General features: G+C 38.8%; 1 protein-coding gene across 2 annotated transcripts in view; it reads left to right on the forward strand.

The window, feature by feature from the left end:
• Window positions 1–7,194: 7,194 nt before the first annotated feature.
• The window catches only part of plecb (plectin b), a 109,902-nt gene continuing 97,514 nt past the window's right edge, over window positions 7,195–19,582 (forward strand). For both annotated transcript variants that reach the window (XM_053633556.1, XM_053633562.1), the window contains exon 1: window positions 7,195–7,458. In XM_053633556.1, the coding sequence (XP_053489531.1) occupies window positions 7,368–7,458 (91 nt within the window). In that variant the 5' untranslated portion in view covers window positions 7,195–7,367. The remainder of the gene's footprint in view (window positions 7,459–19,582) is intronic.

Below are 19,582 nucleotides of genomic sequence, written 5' to 3' on the forward strand. Positions count from 1 at the left end.
GTGGAACATGCTGTAGTTAATCATTTACATTTGGAACAGTTTGTGCCTTCATTGTCCTTACGTGTTTTTAGTATCCTCAGTGTAGTGGCACAGGGTCATTGTCTATTATTTGCAAGAAACATGACAGTTGCTGCTGTGAGGACTCTCAGGATGAGGAAATGAATTTCAGTGTTCTAAACAAAGAGCAAAGTGGACATCTAGAGATACCAGATATTCAGATTTGGTGCGCGACCTTGATAGATGGTCATATGTACAGTATACAGTGTCCACCACTAATATGGGCACCCTTGGTAAATGTGAAGGCTGTGAAAATGGTTTTTATTGTTTAACCTTTTGATCTTTTTGTTAAAAATAAATCCCCCAAATAATCTGTACTCATGGATATCAAACTGTCTCATAACAGTATGGAGAAAGTTAAGGAACATTGTTTGAAAAATGTCTCACCAGTATTAACTTCTCACTTTCTTCCCCAGGTGATGGCTTCAGGCAACCGAGAGAGGAACAGGATTCTGTCTCTGGAGGAGAGCACCAGTGATCGGACTCCTGGTGACACACTGCCCTGGAATTTGTCCAAGTACCAGAAGGTCAGACGCTCCAAGTCAGCCTCCGCAGAGGTGCTGGACCCTGCTGAACGGGCCGTCATCCGCATCGCAGGTAGGCTCACTTTTCTCAGTTTATACAGCCGCGGTTACATGGCCAGGCTCAACTGACTCAACAGCGTAGTGTCACTTCAGCGATCAAATAGAGATTGGACCTAGTGTGCTAATTAATTTTTTTAATGGAATAACATGGTGAAATGTTAGACTTGTATAAGACATACAGCAGACACTAGCAGGTAATGATACAGGGTAATGATGCTTAACCAAGTTGCGAAAAGTGCAAGTGCAGAGGTGGCTAGAATATAATTTTGTTGGGGGGAAGAAAAAGTGATCAAGCAGTTGCCTTATACCAGAGCGCTGCTCATTTCTCAATTCTGATTGGTCAGGAAGTGATGATTGATTGAATTTTCTCTAACAGCAGCTCTGACAGTAATGTAGGCTGCAATTCAAATCGTATTAATGTTCATATTAACGTGCTCATTTTAAAGTGTTACTGTTTCTATAATAACAGTTTAAACAGAGACTCGTATGGTGGATGTTCCACACTTTTGCATGTTTTGAAGAAGTCCTCAGGGTCAGCACTTTGTAACAGTCAGAGGTAAAGCTGTTAGTTTAAGTCTTCCTGTACTAGAAAGTCTTCAGGATGGAGGACTTTGTAGTTTCTTGTTAACATGACAAGCAGCAATTTTTATTTATTTTTTGTCTTATTGACTTCGAGAGAGAAAAGAGGCTGGTGAGAGAATATTTATAGCTACTATCACATAAATGTAACTGGAGCTAATTAATTTTGTGGGCGTTCCATGGCATTAAATGTAATTATAAATAGATAAATAGTTCTTATAATAAATAAAACATTGTAAGTGTTGGAAAATTGCACTGATATAAGAGTTATAAGATAAGAGTAATACAACACTTCAGGATATGCCACTATTGGCAAACAATCATTTATTATTATTATTGTTTGGTATTGCTATTCTGTCCTCATGCAGATCTTTACCAAGCATTGATGTCACTGGATTCATTTATAATATTATTGTTGTTGCAAAAATGTTTTGGCTTCCCGTTTTTAGTTCGTTGCTATTTTCTGCTCAGCTTCACTGCATTGTTTTAATTGATTATTCTTAATATCCATTTTTAGGATGGTAGGACTGTAGCTGTGTTGTGCATTAGCACAATTATCTTTTTGTCCCATTGGCACCACACACACTTTCACACACCCACACACACATTCATATTGACTCGCTGAGACTTACTAGCTTTTCTGTAGATAAACCACAGAACGTAATGAAGACATTTCAGTTCAGAGAAACAGTTGAAAACTATACTCATGGTGACCATGACTGTTTGTACTAATGTGTTTGTATATTACTAGTTCAACTGAATGTATTTATTTTGAGCAGGTGTGTGGTTGAGCAGGTTGTATAGTGAGTGTTGTGCCATTAATCAGGATTAATAAGTGTTCCTGTTGGAAGAAGACCAAGCATGGCTATCTTTCAGGACATGGAGTCTGACACCACTATCATAAAAGCAAAGAAATCTGTGCTAAATTGCAGCATTATAAACTATGAAAATATGTCATAAACTAGTTGACTTTATTACAGTACTGTCCTCTGGCCCACTTGGATTAGGCTGTGTGGGAGTAGTAGATCTCAGGATTCTTGTTTACCTGGGCAGGGTGTGTACTGCTGGGCCCTGGGCAGTAAACACAGACATGCAAGCAATCAGGTTACTGACATAATAGTAGGTAAAGAAATGTTGAAGATGTGGTCATTGACTTTATTGCACCTGTTCTCAACAGTTGTTCTCTCACCAGATACTAATTAATAGGTCAAAAAGGTAATAATAATAGTAATAATATAAATTTTTTGAATTGGCTTGTAACGTTCCCCGGGAAACGCAGTCCTCCGTCTACTGGAGACTCCTTCCAAAAATGTTAAACATGTTGAACATATCAATAATCTGTTATTTAACAAATAAAAACATCACAGTTTTTGATGTTTATTGTTGGATGTAAATTATGCAGCGCATAAATATACATTCCACCATGAATTAGCTGTTACTATAGAAATGATAACATTTAGAATGTCTGGATTTTAATACAGTCTAATTCTATCTAATATCAATGCAATTCTAATGATAAGTCTTTATGTATCACATATGCACAGTGAAATTCTTTCTTAGCATACCCCAGCATGTTAGGAAGTTGGGGGCAGAGCGCAGGGTCAGCCATGATACAGCGCCCCTGGAACAGAGAGGGTTAAGGGACTTGCTCAAGGGCCCAGCAGCGGCAGCCTGGCAACGCCGGGGCTTTAACCCCCGACCTTCCGATCAGTAACCCAGAGCCTTAACTGCCAAGCCATCACTGCCCCTGACCGAACTTGTATATTTTCATATTTATCATGTAATGTGAAAAAGTATTAATATGTTATGATATGTTGACATGGTATGATATTTTTGCCGCATCAACCAACCTTATTGCCCTGGGTCACCTAGTGATTTGCATAAAAATGGTTACTTAAAAAACTACTTAAAGAGAAGCTTCTGTGTATATGCACATTAACCAGGTACACTGATCACCTTTCACTTCTGTTTGATTTGCTGTCACCACACCAAGATAAACACATCTCGTTTGGCTGATATTTTTTCTAACTATAAAATCCCTCGGGTTGATCAGATTTGTAGCCAGTCACTGTGTGAAATTTTTTTTTTCTTTTTTTTTCTCTTCTTCTTTCTTTTTCCTCTCCCTAATTTAGTCATGGTCATTTCCCACTCATCAGGCATCTCTCCCCATCACATAACTGCTACCAACCAGGGAGGGCGAAGGCTTCTGAGTCATTAGGGCCACGTGAAGCCAGCCAACCACCCGCGTGTTTTTGATGCTGCTGCTCCTGCAATGCTACATAAATTAATAGACATATGACAAAAACATTGAAAGAATGATACTAAAATCCTATTCCTGTCCATCTGTGACAAATGTGAACTAGAGCCATCTATTTATTTAGGATTTCAAGAGAACATGGGAGTATTTCCCTATGTATCATCTCATTTGTATGAAGGCAAAAGTTCAGAAATGTTCCATGGACATTTTTAGTGGCTTTTGTGCATTAGATATGTAAAATGTTTTTTTGTTTGTTGTTCCACTTACTACCACTAGATGTCAGTATAAATCATAGACCTGCAAATACAACTCGCACATGGCAACCTGTTTAACATTTGGAAAATGTTAGCATTCCGCTTTTAGGGCCGTTGTCTGCCTTTTCATGTGGTTTCACCTGGTGTACATTTTGTTCTCCCCACAAATACTGAATTAGGTTCAGAGGGTATGCTCTAATGTTATTAAAAGTTCTGTTTTATTCTTTCTTTGAGCAGTTACAAAGGCACAGTTTTAGATCTGTGGGTACATCATAAGATGGTTTATTACTTCAAGGCTGTCTGAGGTAACAGTGATGCAGCAAAAAAAAAAAAAAAAAAAATAGGGGGGTATGTGGCTTTCTTTTTTTTCTTTTTTTTCAGGACTATTCAGATACCATGAATTTTAAGCATTTTTTCTGAATTTCTGCAGTGAGTATTGCTCTGGAACTACAGAAAGATAGAATGAAGGTGTGTGTGTAAATGTGTTTGGCACGAAATGTCTCACACAAGGATAAGAATATCATGCAGTGGGGACATTTAGCTGGTCCTCGTGTAAAGAACTGCCTTTTTTTTTTAACTAAAGGAGACAAATATTTCCTTTTGGTTACTGAGGATAATGTTAGGGTTAAGTTTAGGATTCAGCATAGCACTAATTAGCTGCATTAATAATCATGTCATTGGAAGGTCCCCATAAGGATAGTCAGCTAAACTGAACTGTGTGTGTGTGTGTGTGAGCGAGCCTAGAATCTTTGTTTTTGAAGTATAACCTCTGGAGGGTGTTCTGTCTTCGAGTCACTACATGGTGCTTACTCGCATGTTTAATTAAATTAAATTTAATTTACTTTTTACTGCTCGTTATCAGGTTGATAGTGTGTGATTGTCCTAGCTGCCACACAGTACTATTTTAAATAAACACTGCATGAATTGTGTTCTACTTCATTTAGTTTTACAAGGTTTTACACTCCAGGATGTATGTTAAGGCTTTTGTTAGACTGTCTCAGTGTGTGACCGCCATTGTTTAATGTTCTGCCTTACATTCAAAAGTGCTTCTCTTTGATGATCTGGATAATTCTATGGCCCTCTGTCTTCCTCTCTTTTAATCATTCTCTTCTTCACAGGGGCCTACACATTTTTCACCTCTCATGTTCATACATATTTTAGCACTCAATTACCACATTGATATTCTGACAGCTCGTAATCCCATTACGTTCCCACCCACCAGTTTTAGGTTTTTATGCCTAATACGCTTTCAGTCTGGCATCAGCTGCTGTAAGCGTTTAGTATTTTACCAACTAGAGACACAAAGGTGTGAAAAGGGTTCATATCCAACCTGTTCTACAACACATAGTTTCAGGGACCTTTTTTTTTTTTTTTTTTTTTCTTTTCTTAAAGAAGTTAAAGGTCAAGCCATGCTCTCATTTATGACTGGTTTGTGTTATGTAATGCTACATCAGTGAAGCTGAAATATTCAGCTGATTTCACACACATATTTATACTTCCTATGCAGTACAACGTTTGTAACCTAATCCATGACTAATGTTCCCTCACTAGTACACCCACCTGTTGTGGACTGGAAGAATGCAAGAGAGTCTGTCATGAAGGACGTTCTCGGGTTGTGGCTCACTTAGATTAGCTACAACTTCTTACCTCACTTCTCAGTTTAACTCACTCTAGCTATCCTGGTCCCCCAGTCCATGAATAGGTCAACCAGAAAGAATACATGTATATGCTTATCCATGTAACCTCTTAGCCTTAATACCATTTCAGATAAGGTATTAAGCTTAAATCTATTTAAGATGGGGAAATATACAGATAGTGAAAGTGTTGTGCATGCACTTATGACACTCTCATTAGTGGAAACACTGCCACTAATACTCTTGTGATCACTGCTCCTTCCCTTGCTCTGATGACACATTAATCTGAATTGGGGTTTTAGTTTTTTTCCCCCAGTAGCTTCTTATTTTGTCAATGAATGCGATTGCCGTTCATACGCACATATGGGGTTGGGCACTCGTGTGTGGTTTGTTTGTTTGTTTTTTCCTCTTCCTCCACTATTTGGATTTACTGTACAGTATTTCCTTCCAGGAAGGTGTCAGAGCTGCTTTTACTGCTGAGGAAAACTATGGCGCTGTTGGGACCTCAGGGAAGAGGTTTATAGGTCTGCCTGCAGTATTTCTTTGTTTTCCTTCCTCTGGCTTGCTAAATCTAATGTGAAGCTTAGGTCATTGAGCATATAGTCAACTCTGGCTCAGTGCATTTACACAACCAAACATGAGCTGGTGTTATCTTCACTGTCCAATTATGAACAAAAATGTGTGTGCTTTTCAAAGCACACAAATCAACTCATGAACAGTAATAACCTATTTGAGGCATAATGATGAGCTGCTGTTGCATCACTGGTTAAATATCTTGCTGAAATTCTGCAAGGATGTCAAGGTCATTCCAATATCAGAGTCATGAAACTATCCATTACTGAAAATATCCAGTATTGGTGTATCTAGCCCTCTGAGGCTGTTCATTTGATTAGTGACTAAGAAAAGGATCTTGGCTTTACCTTTACAAAAACATTAGCTCATTTGCCTGGGCAAACGTTACATTTACATTCACTTATTTGGCTGAAAGTACTTAAGACAGGGTAGAACTGGGCAATTAAGGGTTAAGCCTCAAAATGAAATGACAACTAAATATAATTTCACCGTTGTATGTAAAACTGTCACTAAATATAGGGTAAAAACATTTCCTCAGTGAATAAAACCACTGGAAATGGAAGAAGTGGTTGATTTTAGGTCATGTGGGTCACATCATGAGTTACGCCCAATCTGGTCAATCTGAAACAGCTCCACACTTGATGTAGTGCACTGTAAGGGTGTAAAAGACCATTATATCAAGCCACATGTAATACTATAAATTGGGCAATTTTGGATTCGGTTTTCAATGATTCAATGTGCTGATCAGTGTAGAATTCAGTATGGGCTTTACGCTCTGAGTGGCATCACTGTGGTCGCTTGCACTACTTGATACATTCGAGCGATTCTGTCTGTTCTGTATATTAACGTGAAAGCTTTGGGTTGCAGGAACACACGGTCATGTTCCTAACTTACTTGATAACGTTAGCAAACGTTCTCAAATGCAGCAACACTGATGAAAACAAGCTAGCTAGAATTAGCATACTCAATAACACAGTCATGTAATTGGGTGTGTTTGTTTACTTCTATTAAATAAGCACTAGATTATGCACTAGAGAAATGTTATTAGTGCTTATTATTAAAATACGTTCGTTAAAACAACATTGAAATTAGCTGCCAAAACGAACACTCGTGTCAGTGTTTCTTCAAAGGTGTGTCATAAAGTAGCGTTTAGTATGTGCATCTAAATGAAAGCAGACAACCCTCAGGGCATCAGATGCAATGTTTGTGTCTTTAAGAGGCGGGCTCTGCTGTAGTCTGTGCTGTTTCACAGCCTGGAGTGGAAGGGTGGGGGTGTGGCTGCTACTGCTTTGGTCATGAAGTTTAGAGCGCGTTCGGCAGACAGAGGAGCCGTACTGACCCAGACTCGCACACTCAGGCACACATCCACCAGCGTGAGAGGGGAAGAAAGAGGGCAAGACGAGACCGAGACGTGCTGAGAACCTTAGCCATGGCCATGTATGAGCCCATCTGTCTCCCACCTAATGCAGACGAGCAGGACTTCATTCAGGCATACGAGAACGTCCGAGAGAAATACAAAGGTAAAAAGAAGAGACTGGGGGGGAGGTGATGACAGGTGTGTGTGTGTGTGTGTGTGTGTGTGTGTGTGTGTGTGTGTGTGTTTGTGTGGAGTACACGTGGTTGATCCCAGGCTGCCGGGTGCTTAGTGCTGTATTGATTGGCACACATGGTGGCCGCCAGTCTGTCTCCAGCTCTCAGTATTGGTCTGGAAGGGTCAGGATTTACCTGAATGCTTTTCACTGAAGTGGGATCAGGCATCAGCTGTGACCTAAATGATGATGCTGTTATGGAGGAAAAGGCTTCTTATTAAATTTGAAACTGAGAGCTTTATATCAGTGAAGGTTGACTACTAATTTTCCACAGCAGGAGCAAGACTGTTTTATAGTTTAAGGATGGCTCAGACTTAGGAGGATTTTACAGCCACCCATCTGTAGTTTATCATGTTCACAACTGTTTCTGTTCTTAATGTGCTGTGTATTTCTGGCCATGCAGGCTTTCTTAACGAACTCTGTTTGCTGTGATGTATTTTATGTTGCTGTTGGAGCCACTGATCGACCATTGAGTTCTGTAATGAATGAAAATAATTAAATGGACACTCCAGCATTTCCTCAACCCAATCTCTATCCACCACATCTGTAGCGTATACGTGATTACCACAGGTAAAAACTTTTTGCTTTACTCCAATCTTGCTTATGATCAAAGTAGTTCAAATGATGCGACTCGATGACAAACATTTAAGAGTAGAACTGGTACACTCTCTAACAATAAAAGGTTGTAGAATGTGAGACACAAGAGAAAGCATTCTTATGTATGTTTATTCAACTTTCCAACATTTATACACTATAGTAAAGTTATTTATGCTACCCCCGAGATCATGTGGTGCTCATGTGTGACCAGGCCAACACAGGTACTGTATGCTGATAAGAAAACCACAGATTCTTTCCTCTGATATAGTTGTCCCATTGCTGAAAAGATGAATGATAAAAATGTACAAGTGTACGTAGATGCACACATTTTTACAGACTTGTTCAAAAACTGGTCTGAAAGTAAGTTTCAAGCAAACTGGTTTTCTGTTTGTTTGCATTTTTTTTCTTTCTTTCTTTTTTTTCTTCTTCTCCTCAGTATAGAAAAATGATCTGATGTAATCACTTGTAGGCTACAGAAGGGGAAGATGATGTACAGATGTGGAACAGATCAGGTACAGATGAGAGGGTTGAAAAGCACTGGGCTATTTGTTTTAATATACCTACTTACAAGTGCTTTTAATATACAGGATAGATTTTCATCTGATTTTAATAGTTTGGTTTGTATGGCTACCTACTGTCAGCTTTTAGGTGTTAATTAGCCATAAACTTGCTCAACTCACCATGGTATCTACCACAGGCTAACCTGTATGATTGAACTCTTTCCAAATCTGTATGTATGCTAATCTCCTTGTCCTGATATAGGACGTTCATTGTGGTATATAAACAGAGCAAGATAAACAAATAGTTGAGAAGGTTATGGTGCAGAAGGCAAATTAGTGAATTGGTTAAAGAGCAGCTGGATTAGATCTCTCTCTCTCTCTCTCTCTCTCTCTCTCTCTCTCTCTCTGTGTTTCTGTAGTTTTACCTGTACTTCTCCACTGCTGTGGGTTGGTAGCCTATGGTGGGAAATACAAAGTGTTAGTCGTCTCTATAAATATCGCCCCAGTTTTATTTTCATTGGACAACAGAGTCTGCTAAATTGCTGTAGCACTCTAGAACGTGTGTGTGTGTGTGTGTGTGTGTGTGTGTGTTTGTAAGGTGTGAATCTGTGTGTCGGTGAGACTGACCGAGTAGGATATAAAGAGTTTACATTAGAAGCATTCTTTCTCTCTTTCATTTCTCTTTCCTTTTACAGATGCTACCGGTTTTCCTTATAAAGGCACACCACTGATGAGCCAGGCCTCTCTGGCAGTCTGTCTCTTTCTGTTTCTCCCACCCATTCTTGTTTTTGTCTCGAGCAGTAGCTACACAGCAACTGTCTTTCTGTCTTCGCTTTGATCCAATATTCATGTTCCATCTCTTCTCACTTTTCTCTCCTGATACCTATCTCATTCTACCTCATCTCCTTTTTTTAGATTCATCCACGTTGCCTCACATGGTCATCCTGCATTTAAATTTTTTTGTTTGTTTGTTTGGTTTTTTTTTGTTTTAAAATCAGAACTCTCAGACTCACTCCTATGTGTCTAATATGACCCTCTGACTCAGACCTTTCAGTTACGCTGGGTTTTAATTAGTTCCTGTGTCTCAGGATTAGACCAGTCAGTGAAGCTGAGTTTTAATCAGATCTTCTGACTCAGGCCCAGAGCTACACCTGTTCTGCATCATGAGCTTTAAAGGATTTTTAGGATGTATGACTATGAGGACTGTTTATTACACCATGTATGGTAAAACAGCATATGAATACAAGTCCTTTTTAGCTTTTAATCATACAAATCCAGTTATAACACAGTGCCTTATAGCACAAAATGACTGCCAGGGGCAATATGTACTTAGAATTTATACTTAAGTGAAAGTGTAGTTAATGTGTCAAAATCATGGGAAGTATATAGCCAAAAAGATCCTCATGTAAAAGTACAAAAGATGTTCCTTTTCATGTGTTTAAAAAGTAAATGTTTAACTGAGTTTTTTTTTTTTCTTTCTTCTTTATTTTGAAAAAGTATACTGTTTTGCCAGACATCATTCAGTCTCTGTAAGTTTGCTGGTCAAAGGCATAACATTGTGTAGTTTGATGATAAATAAATAAATCAGCTGTAATAACCAATTTTTACTATTAGCTGGAATGTGTGTCAGTTTATACCAGCTACTGGAATTATTATTGAAATTAGTCTAACCTGGCATTAACAAAGAAAACAGGCCAACTTTGTTAAATATAGCTAGTGTTGATGGCAAATTAGTAAAACTTACCACATCATGCTCAAATTGAATTGAGATAATGCTTTTGTAGGAAGGCAAAGAAGACGCCTCATTACGTATTAGGTTTTTGCTTACCCCAGTGTGTTGAAATGTTTTTCTGAGGTAGGGCCCTAGGTGTTCGTTCTGAAGTTCCACACTGCAGTTCGGTGGCGTGTCCATATTCAGATGCACCGATAGTTAAAGCATTAAATACATTGTGTAGCAACATTTTTTTTTTTCTCCATTGATGAACTAAACTGGAATTGGATGCCAAAACTGATCCCGATTGATTGATATATGTATGTGTGTCATTGGCTAGATGATGGAAGAGGAGACCTTCATCTTTGAGCACTCTGAAGGTCTAATTAAGTAAGAACACAAGTATTCAGTTTCAATACTACAAATAAAATGTATAAATATGGCAAAATGGTCCTTGAGCATAATATCCACATACAGTTATTCATAACTGTTTTCCATTGGTAATGTCTGGTAAACTATCATTAGTTGAACACCGATGGTTTACACACTCCTGTTTCGATTCCTTAATTGTTCACATTTCTCTGTGTGTATGTTTTCCTGCTTGGCTACTGATTGGAGATAATGGAAAACATTTGAATGGTGAACATTCTTTGCTGGTATACAAGACATGCTGTTATTATGATAAACATCGGTACCAGTACATACCACAGTGTAACTCTCATGGGTTCCGTTTTGTGTGATTATAACTTCAATCACAAGCTAAATGTCTGAGCTTTACTTTATGCTACAGTGGGTGCACCCCAAATTACTGGTCCTTTCCGGTTTTTTAAGAGATAAAGTTTCTAAGCTTAAATAGTTGTTTTGCAAAACAACAAACAGTCAACACAAAAAATTACATTGGCTTACATACATAAGCTCTGTTCATTCTTTGTCATTCTCTTTATTTCACGTATATGCTGTCTTTAGGAATAAGGCCCAAGATCTGGTGGGGAGTATACTGTAGTATTTGGTGGTAGTATGTCTGTTTCTTGTCTGTTTGAAATTGGCACTCTCTCTGTCCCTAACTGACCGTCTCATGCCCTGGATTTAGTGATTGTTCTCTCCCTCTCTCTACCTTCCTAACCTTCTCAAATACAGTCTGCACTGCAGGTGATGTAGACCTCATTCAGCTCATACATATAACTAATGACCCAGTGTGAAATCCCCACACCCTTTCCTGTTCTCCACATTGCTACCCCTTCCTTTCCCTCTGACAGTTTGCACCATGTGGGCCCTTTTACCTCCCACAGGGCCTAACATACCCAAATATATAAATAGCCTTGACTTGTTTGGATGGCCAATTAAAGAGATATTTTGAGATCTGGGGCAGAACTGATTGTCAACCATGGTGGCAATGTAAATCCTTTAGCATACTGTGAAAGTCAAATAAATATTTGTGGTATCTTTATCATATACCAGGTTTTTTTTTAATTATTTTTTTTTATGTGTGTTGTGTGTTTAACCAAGTGGAATAGATTTGTCTAACAGCTATGTTTTAGTCAAAGTTACAATGTCGGATTTTTTTGTTGTTAAATATTTTTTTAAAAGCATTATTGAGTCAGGGCAGGAAAATATTCTATAAAACATGATGTTCCTGAACTGCTGTAAATTGCAGAGTCTCAGGGATAGCTTAAAACCTGCACAAGGATCATAACAGGAAGAAGACTTTCTCCTTCATCAAGGCTTCATGTTTTATCCAGCTTGCCAGAGTTCTTCGGCTTGCTACTATCTAAACATTTGATGTTTGTTTGCCCATGTCACTGTGACGATGAAGTTCTTTTAGCATTGTAACACTTCCATAATACTTTGGAGACTTAACCTGGCATACTGGTTGGGATGACCTACCAAACCACATGTTGCCATACTAAGTAGTGTGTCAGTATGCCAATGGTGTCGATACTGTTTAGGATTCCCATTTAGTGTGCAGATTGCGTTTTTGATGTGACTCTAAGTTGTCAGTGAACGTGTATTCAAAAAGTCTTCGGGTAATTCTAAATTGGAGAACGCTGCAGCACAACCTGTTATGAAAGTCAGTAGCTTTCCATAATGCTTTTCCACCAGAAATATCTTTGAGTGACCAGCAAGTGTTTGAACTCTCAGTTTAGAAGATATAGATATCAATTGCCAAGCAAAAGCAATGGTGTTAAACAGCTAGAATTGGTTTATAACCAACAAGGCTGGTGTCCCAAAAGTGCTAGCCTAGTGATCTCTGCATGGCAGAAATGGTGCGGAGATTTAAAAAAAAAAAAAAAAAAAAAAAAAAATTCCAAGAATTCCAATTGGTCCCACCAAGTTTTTAGCTCTAGGAGCTGTTTTGTGTGTGTGTGTGTATATGTATGTGTGTGTGTGTGTGTGTATATGTATGTATGTATGTGTGTGTGTGTGTGTGTATATATATATATATATATATATATATATATATATATATATATATATACACACACACACACACACACACACACACACACACACACACACACACACACACAGATTGTCAACCATATTTGGAATGCACTACCCATTTTTCCAAGAATCTTGATCTGTTTTGGGTGACTTTTCATCTGTATTCCTAGCACTGACACTTCATCTCCAGACATTGGTATGACCGGATTTCTGGGAGTGTTGTTTAAAGAGCACATTGCATTACACTCGACACATTAAACAGCCTCCCCATCTCTTTTATTCTTTCATACAGTTCATATATCTCTCTTGAGTTCTATTGATGTTTGCCATTTAATTGAGTCCACCTAGTCCATATCCTATTTATGAAGCCAGAGGATTTTAGGACAAAATCAAGGTGGGTCCTACAGTACACAGAGTTAGGAACAAGGCTGGGTTTTGTGAGTCCCGCAGTGAGTCAAGGCCAGGGATCAGTGTTTCCCATACTGAGTGGAGATCGAGACTGGGGATTGGTGGGTCTCACACGCGGTCAAGATCATGGCTAACCCTGACCCGTTATGTCCTACTCTGAGATTAGTGGGATTACCAAGGGATCTACACTGAGTCTAGATCAAGGCTGGGATTCATGAGTCCCTCATTGATTTGAGATCAAGGCCAGGGATTGGTGGATCTCACACTAAGTGGAGATAACAGTATTGGGGAAAAGGGATTGGTGGGATACAAACCAGGTCAAGATTGATATCAACACAGGGCATTGGTAGGTTGCTCAAGGCCAAAATAGCAATTTCAGTCCAACTTTAAACCATGACTAAGAACATGAGTAATTGTTAAGGAATGTGTCACTGCTGCTATAGCTACTGCTGTAACAGTGTGAGCATGTCTGTGTTCTGATGCTGCTCAGGATGTGGGACCTCATATTACTCAAGACCTATCTCCTACTCATTCCACTTACCATTAGGGTTTTTTAAGCAGCTGTGTGATGGTGTACTGTATTGCAGCTCGCTTTGCCAGTAAAAAATGCTCACAAAGTATGTATGTAAAGGGTTATAAAAAGAAATATAAAGGTGCTTGTGTGCTACTGCTCATTACACTCCCAGCAATAAGAATTCAGTCCAGTGTCCACTCCTGGGAGAGCAGTGGCTTGGATTTTAACACCCTTATTAGGAATGTTATTTCTGTGAAGAGACTCCCTCATACTTTCATGTTTAATCCCACTGTGACTGGGATTGTGAAGATAAGATGCTACTGTGATATTAATTGTATACTCCCTAAGAGAGAGTAATGGGGTGTGTGTGCGTGGGGGTGTGTGTGCTTTTTTGGGTTGTGGTGCATTCTCATTTCTCTTTTTAGACTGATGTATTGCTGAGCATTGTAATGAATCTCATGACGCGTGAGTAAATAAAATATTGTCATTTTCTTGTGTGTGTAACGCTACAGTGTTGCTTTTGCATGAGCTGAGCTACAGACATCAGCTTTAGATGAGCTGAAGATTTCAACTAAGCCTTGTGTCTTACCAGCTTGACCTGCTGTGCTGATTGTACTCTTCCATTTCAATTGCAAATACAGGATCAACCCTGGGCAGCTGCTTTTCCATTTCCAATACCTCGGCTTCCGTTAGACAGCAGGTTTCTTAAAGCGCAAGAGACCCGAGTCTGAAAACTGTTACTTTCTGTTAGCTCCACTCACCTGGTTTGGTATTGTCCACCCTATTGACTCTTTGCAATATGCCACTCTACAATAAGTCAATCACCTTCATGCTTGCACTTTTATGGAGGATATGAACAGTAAATAATCATGTAGAGGAAGTTTGTATGCAAGCCTAAGTCAAAATCCTGAGAAGATTGAAGTAATAATCTACAGGGATGTGACCTAGTACAATTCCTGGGAAATGGTAGGAAGCCAAAACGTTACTAAGAAATATGTTAGATTTTTTTTTTTTTTTTTTACAGGTTTGTCCCAGATTTTGAGTGTGAAATGGTTTTATAAAGTAGTCTGGAAAAAAAAAATAGATTGTTAGTAAGGCTGAAGTTCGTTACTGACAACAACTTCCTGCAGTTTACTGGAAGTTTCCTGTTTTTCCTCATTTCAGAAGTCTTGGAAAAGGCCAGTGTAGTTGATAAATTGGAAATTCTGTGATGTTTGTCCATGAGGATCTATTTAGGTGCCAGTGTCTACAGCAGTGTGTTTGTGTAAATGTGCTGTGTTTAACCAGAGACGGTAGCATATGAGCTCTCAATGTTCACACACAGAACGGCACAAATAGGCTCTGTGAGCAGACGCCTGCGTCCTTCACTGCGTCCCAGCGTGCCTGTGGGCGGATGGTTTGTGCCTGCTGTGATTGTTCCAAGCTCGTAAGACATTAACATAAAGCACTAGTGGAATGTGTGGAATTGCGCATTGGATGAGGCCCACAGACACACGCACACCTGCTTTCAAACACTGAACTACAGTCTTTAAGTCACACATGCACACGTTGAGGATGTGGATATGGAAGGAATGGAGCAGTAGGGCTGTGGTAGGAATCATCACCTCTTCTGGTCAGAACATTCCCTCCTCCTCATTTCCCAGCTGTGGCCCTGTGGCCTGCCTACCCACGTGTCGTTTAAAATCACCACAGTACATCTTTGTCTCTCTCTCTCTCTCTCTGTAGTATTGACATTTAAGGACATGTCTAGTGTTATATTTGGTATTTTTGCTCATGCATGTTAAAATAAATAAAGGTTGATCTTGTCTCTGTGGCATCTGCCTTTAACACTGACTCTTGTTACTGACCATTGCATCAGTCACTGGCACCGCATGTTGGAAGTGGTTCAATCGTCCAGTTATAAAGTCTTTAACTGACATTTGGCAGATGTTCTCATATGGTTTGACAAATGGGACTGATTTAGCAGAGAAGGGCCAGAAAGTGTCCCCATGCCATTTTGTAAGATGAGATAAATGGAAGCTGAGCATATTCAGCTGAAGAGGCCTCTAAATGGGATAAAGAGAACATTGTTATGGAAGAACAAACCATGATAGATGAGCTTTTTCATTTTATTCACCTCAAAATGATCTAGCTGTATTTCAGGGAATTCTCGGAAAACAGGAAGGATGTTTTATGGATAATTTATTCTTCAATGCATTATAATTCTTTCTTTAAAAAAAAACAAAAAACGGAACCATTGCAAAAAAAATTTCATCATGAAAACATTTCCATTAGAAAATAAGCTTTCATTCATTTGAATTTAAGTCCTTAGTATTTTATTGCATTTGGCTATTAATTAATGTAATAAATTAATTAAATTTGCTGCCATAGATGGAGAAAATATTAACAGAAAACTTTACGATTTCAAATTTGCTTATAGTAATATTGTTGCTCTTTATACAGAATCTTCACTCAATTAAGCCCAGTCCCAAAAGACTTTGTTTACTACAGATACTGACTCTGTAGGGTATAACATAACCTACACAGTGGCCTATATGCAAATAATATGCGATTATATATTTGAGATTCAGTCACAAAACAACTTTGTGTTCATTTCTATAGACTTAACATTAGGCCAGTAAAAGTAGTGATCTTTAACATTTTGAATGTGGTTTATTAATTAATTAATTATTATTTTTTAAATTTCTGAATGCATACATATATTTTGAATAGTAGCCTACACAAATTGAGATCTTTGTTGATAACTTTCATGCTGTATTGAAAATGATTATTTAAAAGCAGTAAGTGGTCATGTTGGAAAGAAAATAATGAAGGCTATAGAAATCATCCCGGGACGATCACACTTGTTAGTCTGAATTAGAGTAAAATTGATACTTTTGGTTTGTTTGCTGGTCGTTTTGGTTTGGTTTAGATCAGGGGTGTCCAATCTTATCCGGGAAGGTGCAGGTTTTCATTCCAACCAAGCAGAAGTGACACATGAGTCTATTGAAAGCCAGGCTCAACTGATTATCCAGATGGAATCAGGTGTGGCTCTTGCTTGGTTCAAATGAAAACCTGCACTTTCACCAGCCCTTTGTGGATAAGACTGGACAGCCCTGGTTTAGTTTCACACATAAGCAAAGTAAAAAGCAAAAAAACGTTGGCCATGGGGTGTGTAGGGCTGAAACTATACTCTGAAAACACTTTAATGCACTGCTCAGAAATATGGCAACGGTAATAACTAAACAAACTTCTGCCATGCACAAGTAGAAAAAAAATCCCCTGCATGTGGAGAACACAGATAAATGATTACATAATAATATAACGTAAATAACTAGTTTATAACATTTTATACATGATATCTAGTCTTTATTTTCTGTCTTAGTTTAATGGTCATAAGACAACCGGATATTATGCAGTGCTACAGGTCAGTCCATTGCCTCAGTTTGCATTCTGCCGGTCAGTTTAATGATTCACATTTACAAAAAGTTTCACTTCCTGCAGTTGGGTTGATTCAGGGTGAAATCTCTTTCTCAGTGCAAACAAACCATGCTAGAGAGCGTACACAAACCACATCAAGTGGGAAAACTCACCAGGATTTGATTCAAGTGTTGCATATGTAAAAGCTTCCTAAGGATGAGTTTATTGTAACATCTAAAATCTAAATTAAAATATGAGATTTCTGGAGATTTCCAGACCTAACTATTCTTTGTTCAGTACTGCTGAGGTTGCTGTTAGAGGACTATGTACTGTTGCTCTGGTTCTGTATTGTGAACTGTTCGAATCAGATGGGTGATGCATAATTACAAAAGAGACCTAGAACATGGAGGGGAATCAGAAAAGAGCGGCTTACTGCAGCACAGTGGCACGTCACACAACCCGAGCTGGTGTGACTGAGTCGTGCGCCCCAGAATGTCACGGCAGGTCATCCGCCACAGCTGCTGTTCAGTGCATGCACACAATTCTCCTGGTAATAAGCACACTTCACATTACACGAGCCTACACGCACACGCTCACGGTTTAGTCTCTGAAGTCTAGTCTGGAGACCTTCACTTGCCTGTTGTTACATTCTGCTCTGTTAACAGCTCTGAGCTCTGACTTTGACTTTTTCGTTGGAGCTGATAATCTGCGGTCAGAGTTACATTGCAGTGTCACTACAGTGGTTACCTGATTAACAAGTCATACCGCTCAGTTCCTGCTCCAGGAAAGCAAATTGTTAAAAAGAGACTCTGTTTGAATACTCATACATGGTCCTTCAGTCATTCTCTTTGAGTAATTGCTCCACGTTCTGTTCTGAATAACCTGTATATCGGCTTCTGAGGGGATCATCAGTGAAAAAAAGAACTGTATGTAGTGGTTTTCCTATTTGGAGCGATGTTCTAAAGAAAGTAATGGATAAAACAACAAAAGTGTGTTCGTAAAATGTTGGACCAACGCAAACCACCAGAACTCTTTGGCATAGATTCTACAAATCTCTGCAACCTTACTGGATGGATGAACACTATTCTTCCCTCAACTTGTGATTTAATGGTGGTGGAGAGTGCTGGCTAACACGTCGCTCCATAATCTTCCATTGGTTTTCAATTGGGTTGAGATCTGGTGACTATGAAGGCCATAGTATATAAGTTTACATTAGGGCTGCAACTAACAATTATTTTGATAACCGATTAATATGTTATTTCTTTGATTAATTGATTAGTTGGATTAAAAGGCCAACTTTTATTTTCTGTATTTTTTCAAAAAAAAAAAGTTATTTCACATTCTGCCTGATGTCCTTCAAACAAAATGGAAGGCTATGGAAAAGGTATTAAATGTATCTATGTGGGCTATGCTATAGTCCTATAGCTAGATGCTTATATGCTAGAGTGACCTCACAGACCCAAGTAATCCACAATGAAATTTGTTGTCGATTGATTTTAATTATCGATTATTATTGATTTTATCGAGTAGTTGTAGCAGCCCTAGTTTACATAATTTTCATATTCATCAAACCATTCGTTGAGCCTTCGTGCCTTATATATGGGGCATTGTCATCCTGGAAGAGACTACTGTCCTCTGGATTGAAATGTTTTACTAGGATAAAGGTCATCAGTCACTTTGTATTGATTTTGCAGTGACGACGTATGCCAGTGTAATGCCTCACAGCGACTGTTTTTTGTTCCCTTTAATTTTGTCTGCACATCAATATATATGTAAAAGACAGTCATTCATATTTAGACTTGAATTAAGCATGTGATTACTTTTCTGGCTGGCTCAATCAGATTATTGAAATGACTTGTGTTGATGTCTCTGATGTTGCTAGGGTTTTTTTTGGCAGTCAATTAAAATACAATGTAGTATAAACCCAAGATACAAACTGTAGTTGTTAATACTATCATGTGATGAGGAGAAAGTCTGAATGACAATGGTAAGATGTACAATAGACTTGTGAGAACAGCTGGCCTGATGCCATGGTATTGTCCCTGCTCTTGGGTGAGGTTGTGCCCTCGTCTCACGTTACCACTCTGCGATCACATATGTTTATTTCTTCTGCTTGGTCCAACAGGATCTGCTAATTTGGCACTTCCTGTTGTAGCCATAGTTTGACCTCTATCTGGGCTGAAGTTCACACCAAAACTTGAAAGAGGGAGTTATCAGAGAAAAAGGGTCATCATAGGTCTGAACTATTTTTAAAAACTGATTAGTATCTTGTTGTTTTTATTCTACAACAATGAGCCTGCCCATACCCTTCTGACGCAGTTGCCTGAATTTAAGCCTCATACTAGGAATGGAAAACTGCTTTGACCTCTTCTGTCAAAGGTCACATCCTGTGGCTGCTTTATGACAGCAGTGTAACTATAGGAACTAGTGGCCTACAGTCCCCTCCGAAAATGTTGGAACAGCAAGGGCAATAAAAAAAATATA

Source organism: Ictalurus furcatus, chromosome 1 (genome assembly GCF_023375685.1).
Source record: "Ictalurus furcatus strain D&B chromosome 1, Billie_1.0, whole genome shotgun sequence".
NCBI classification, from domain to species: domain Eukaryota; kingdom Metazoa; phylum Chordata; class Actinopteri; order Siluriformes; family Ictaluridae; genus Ictalurus; species Ictalurus furcatus.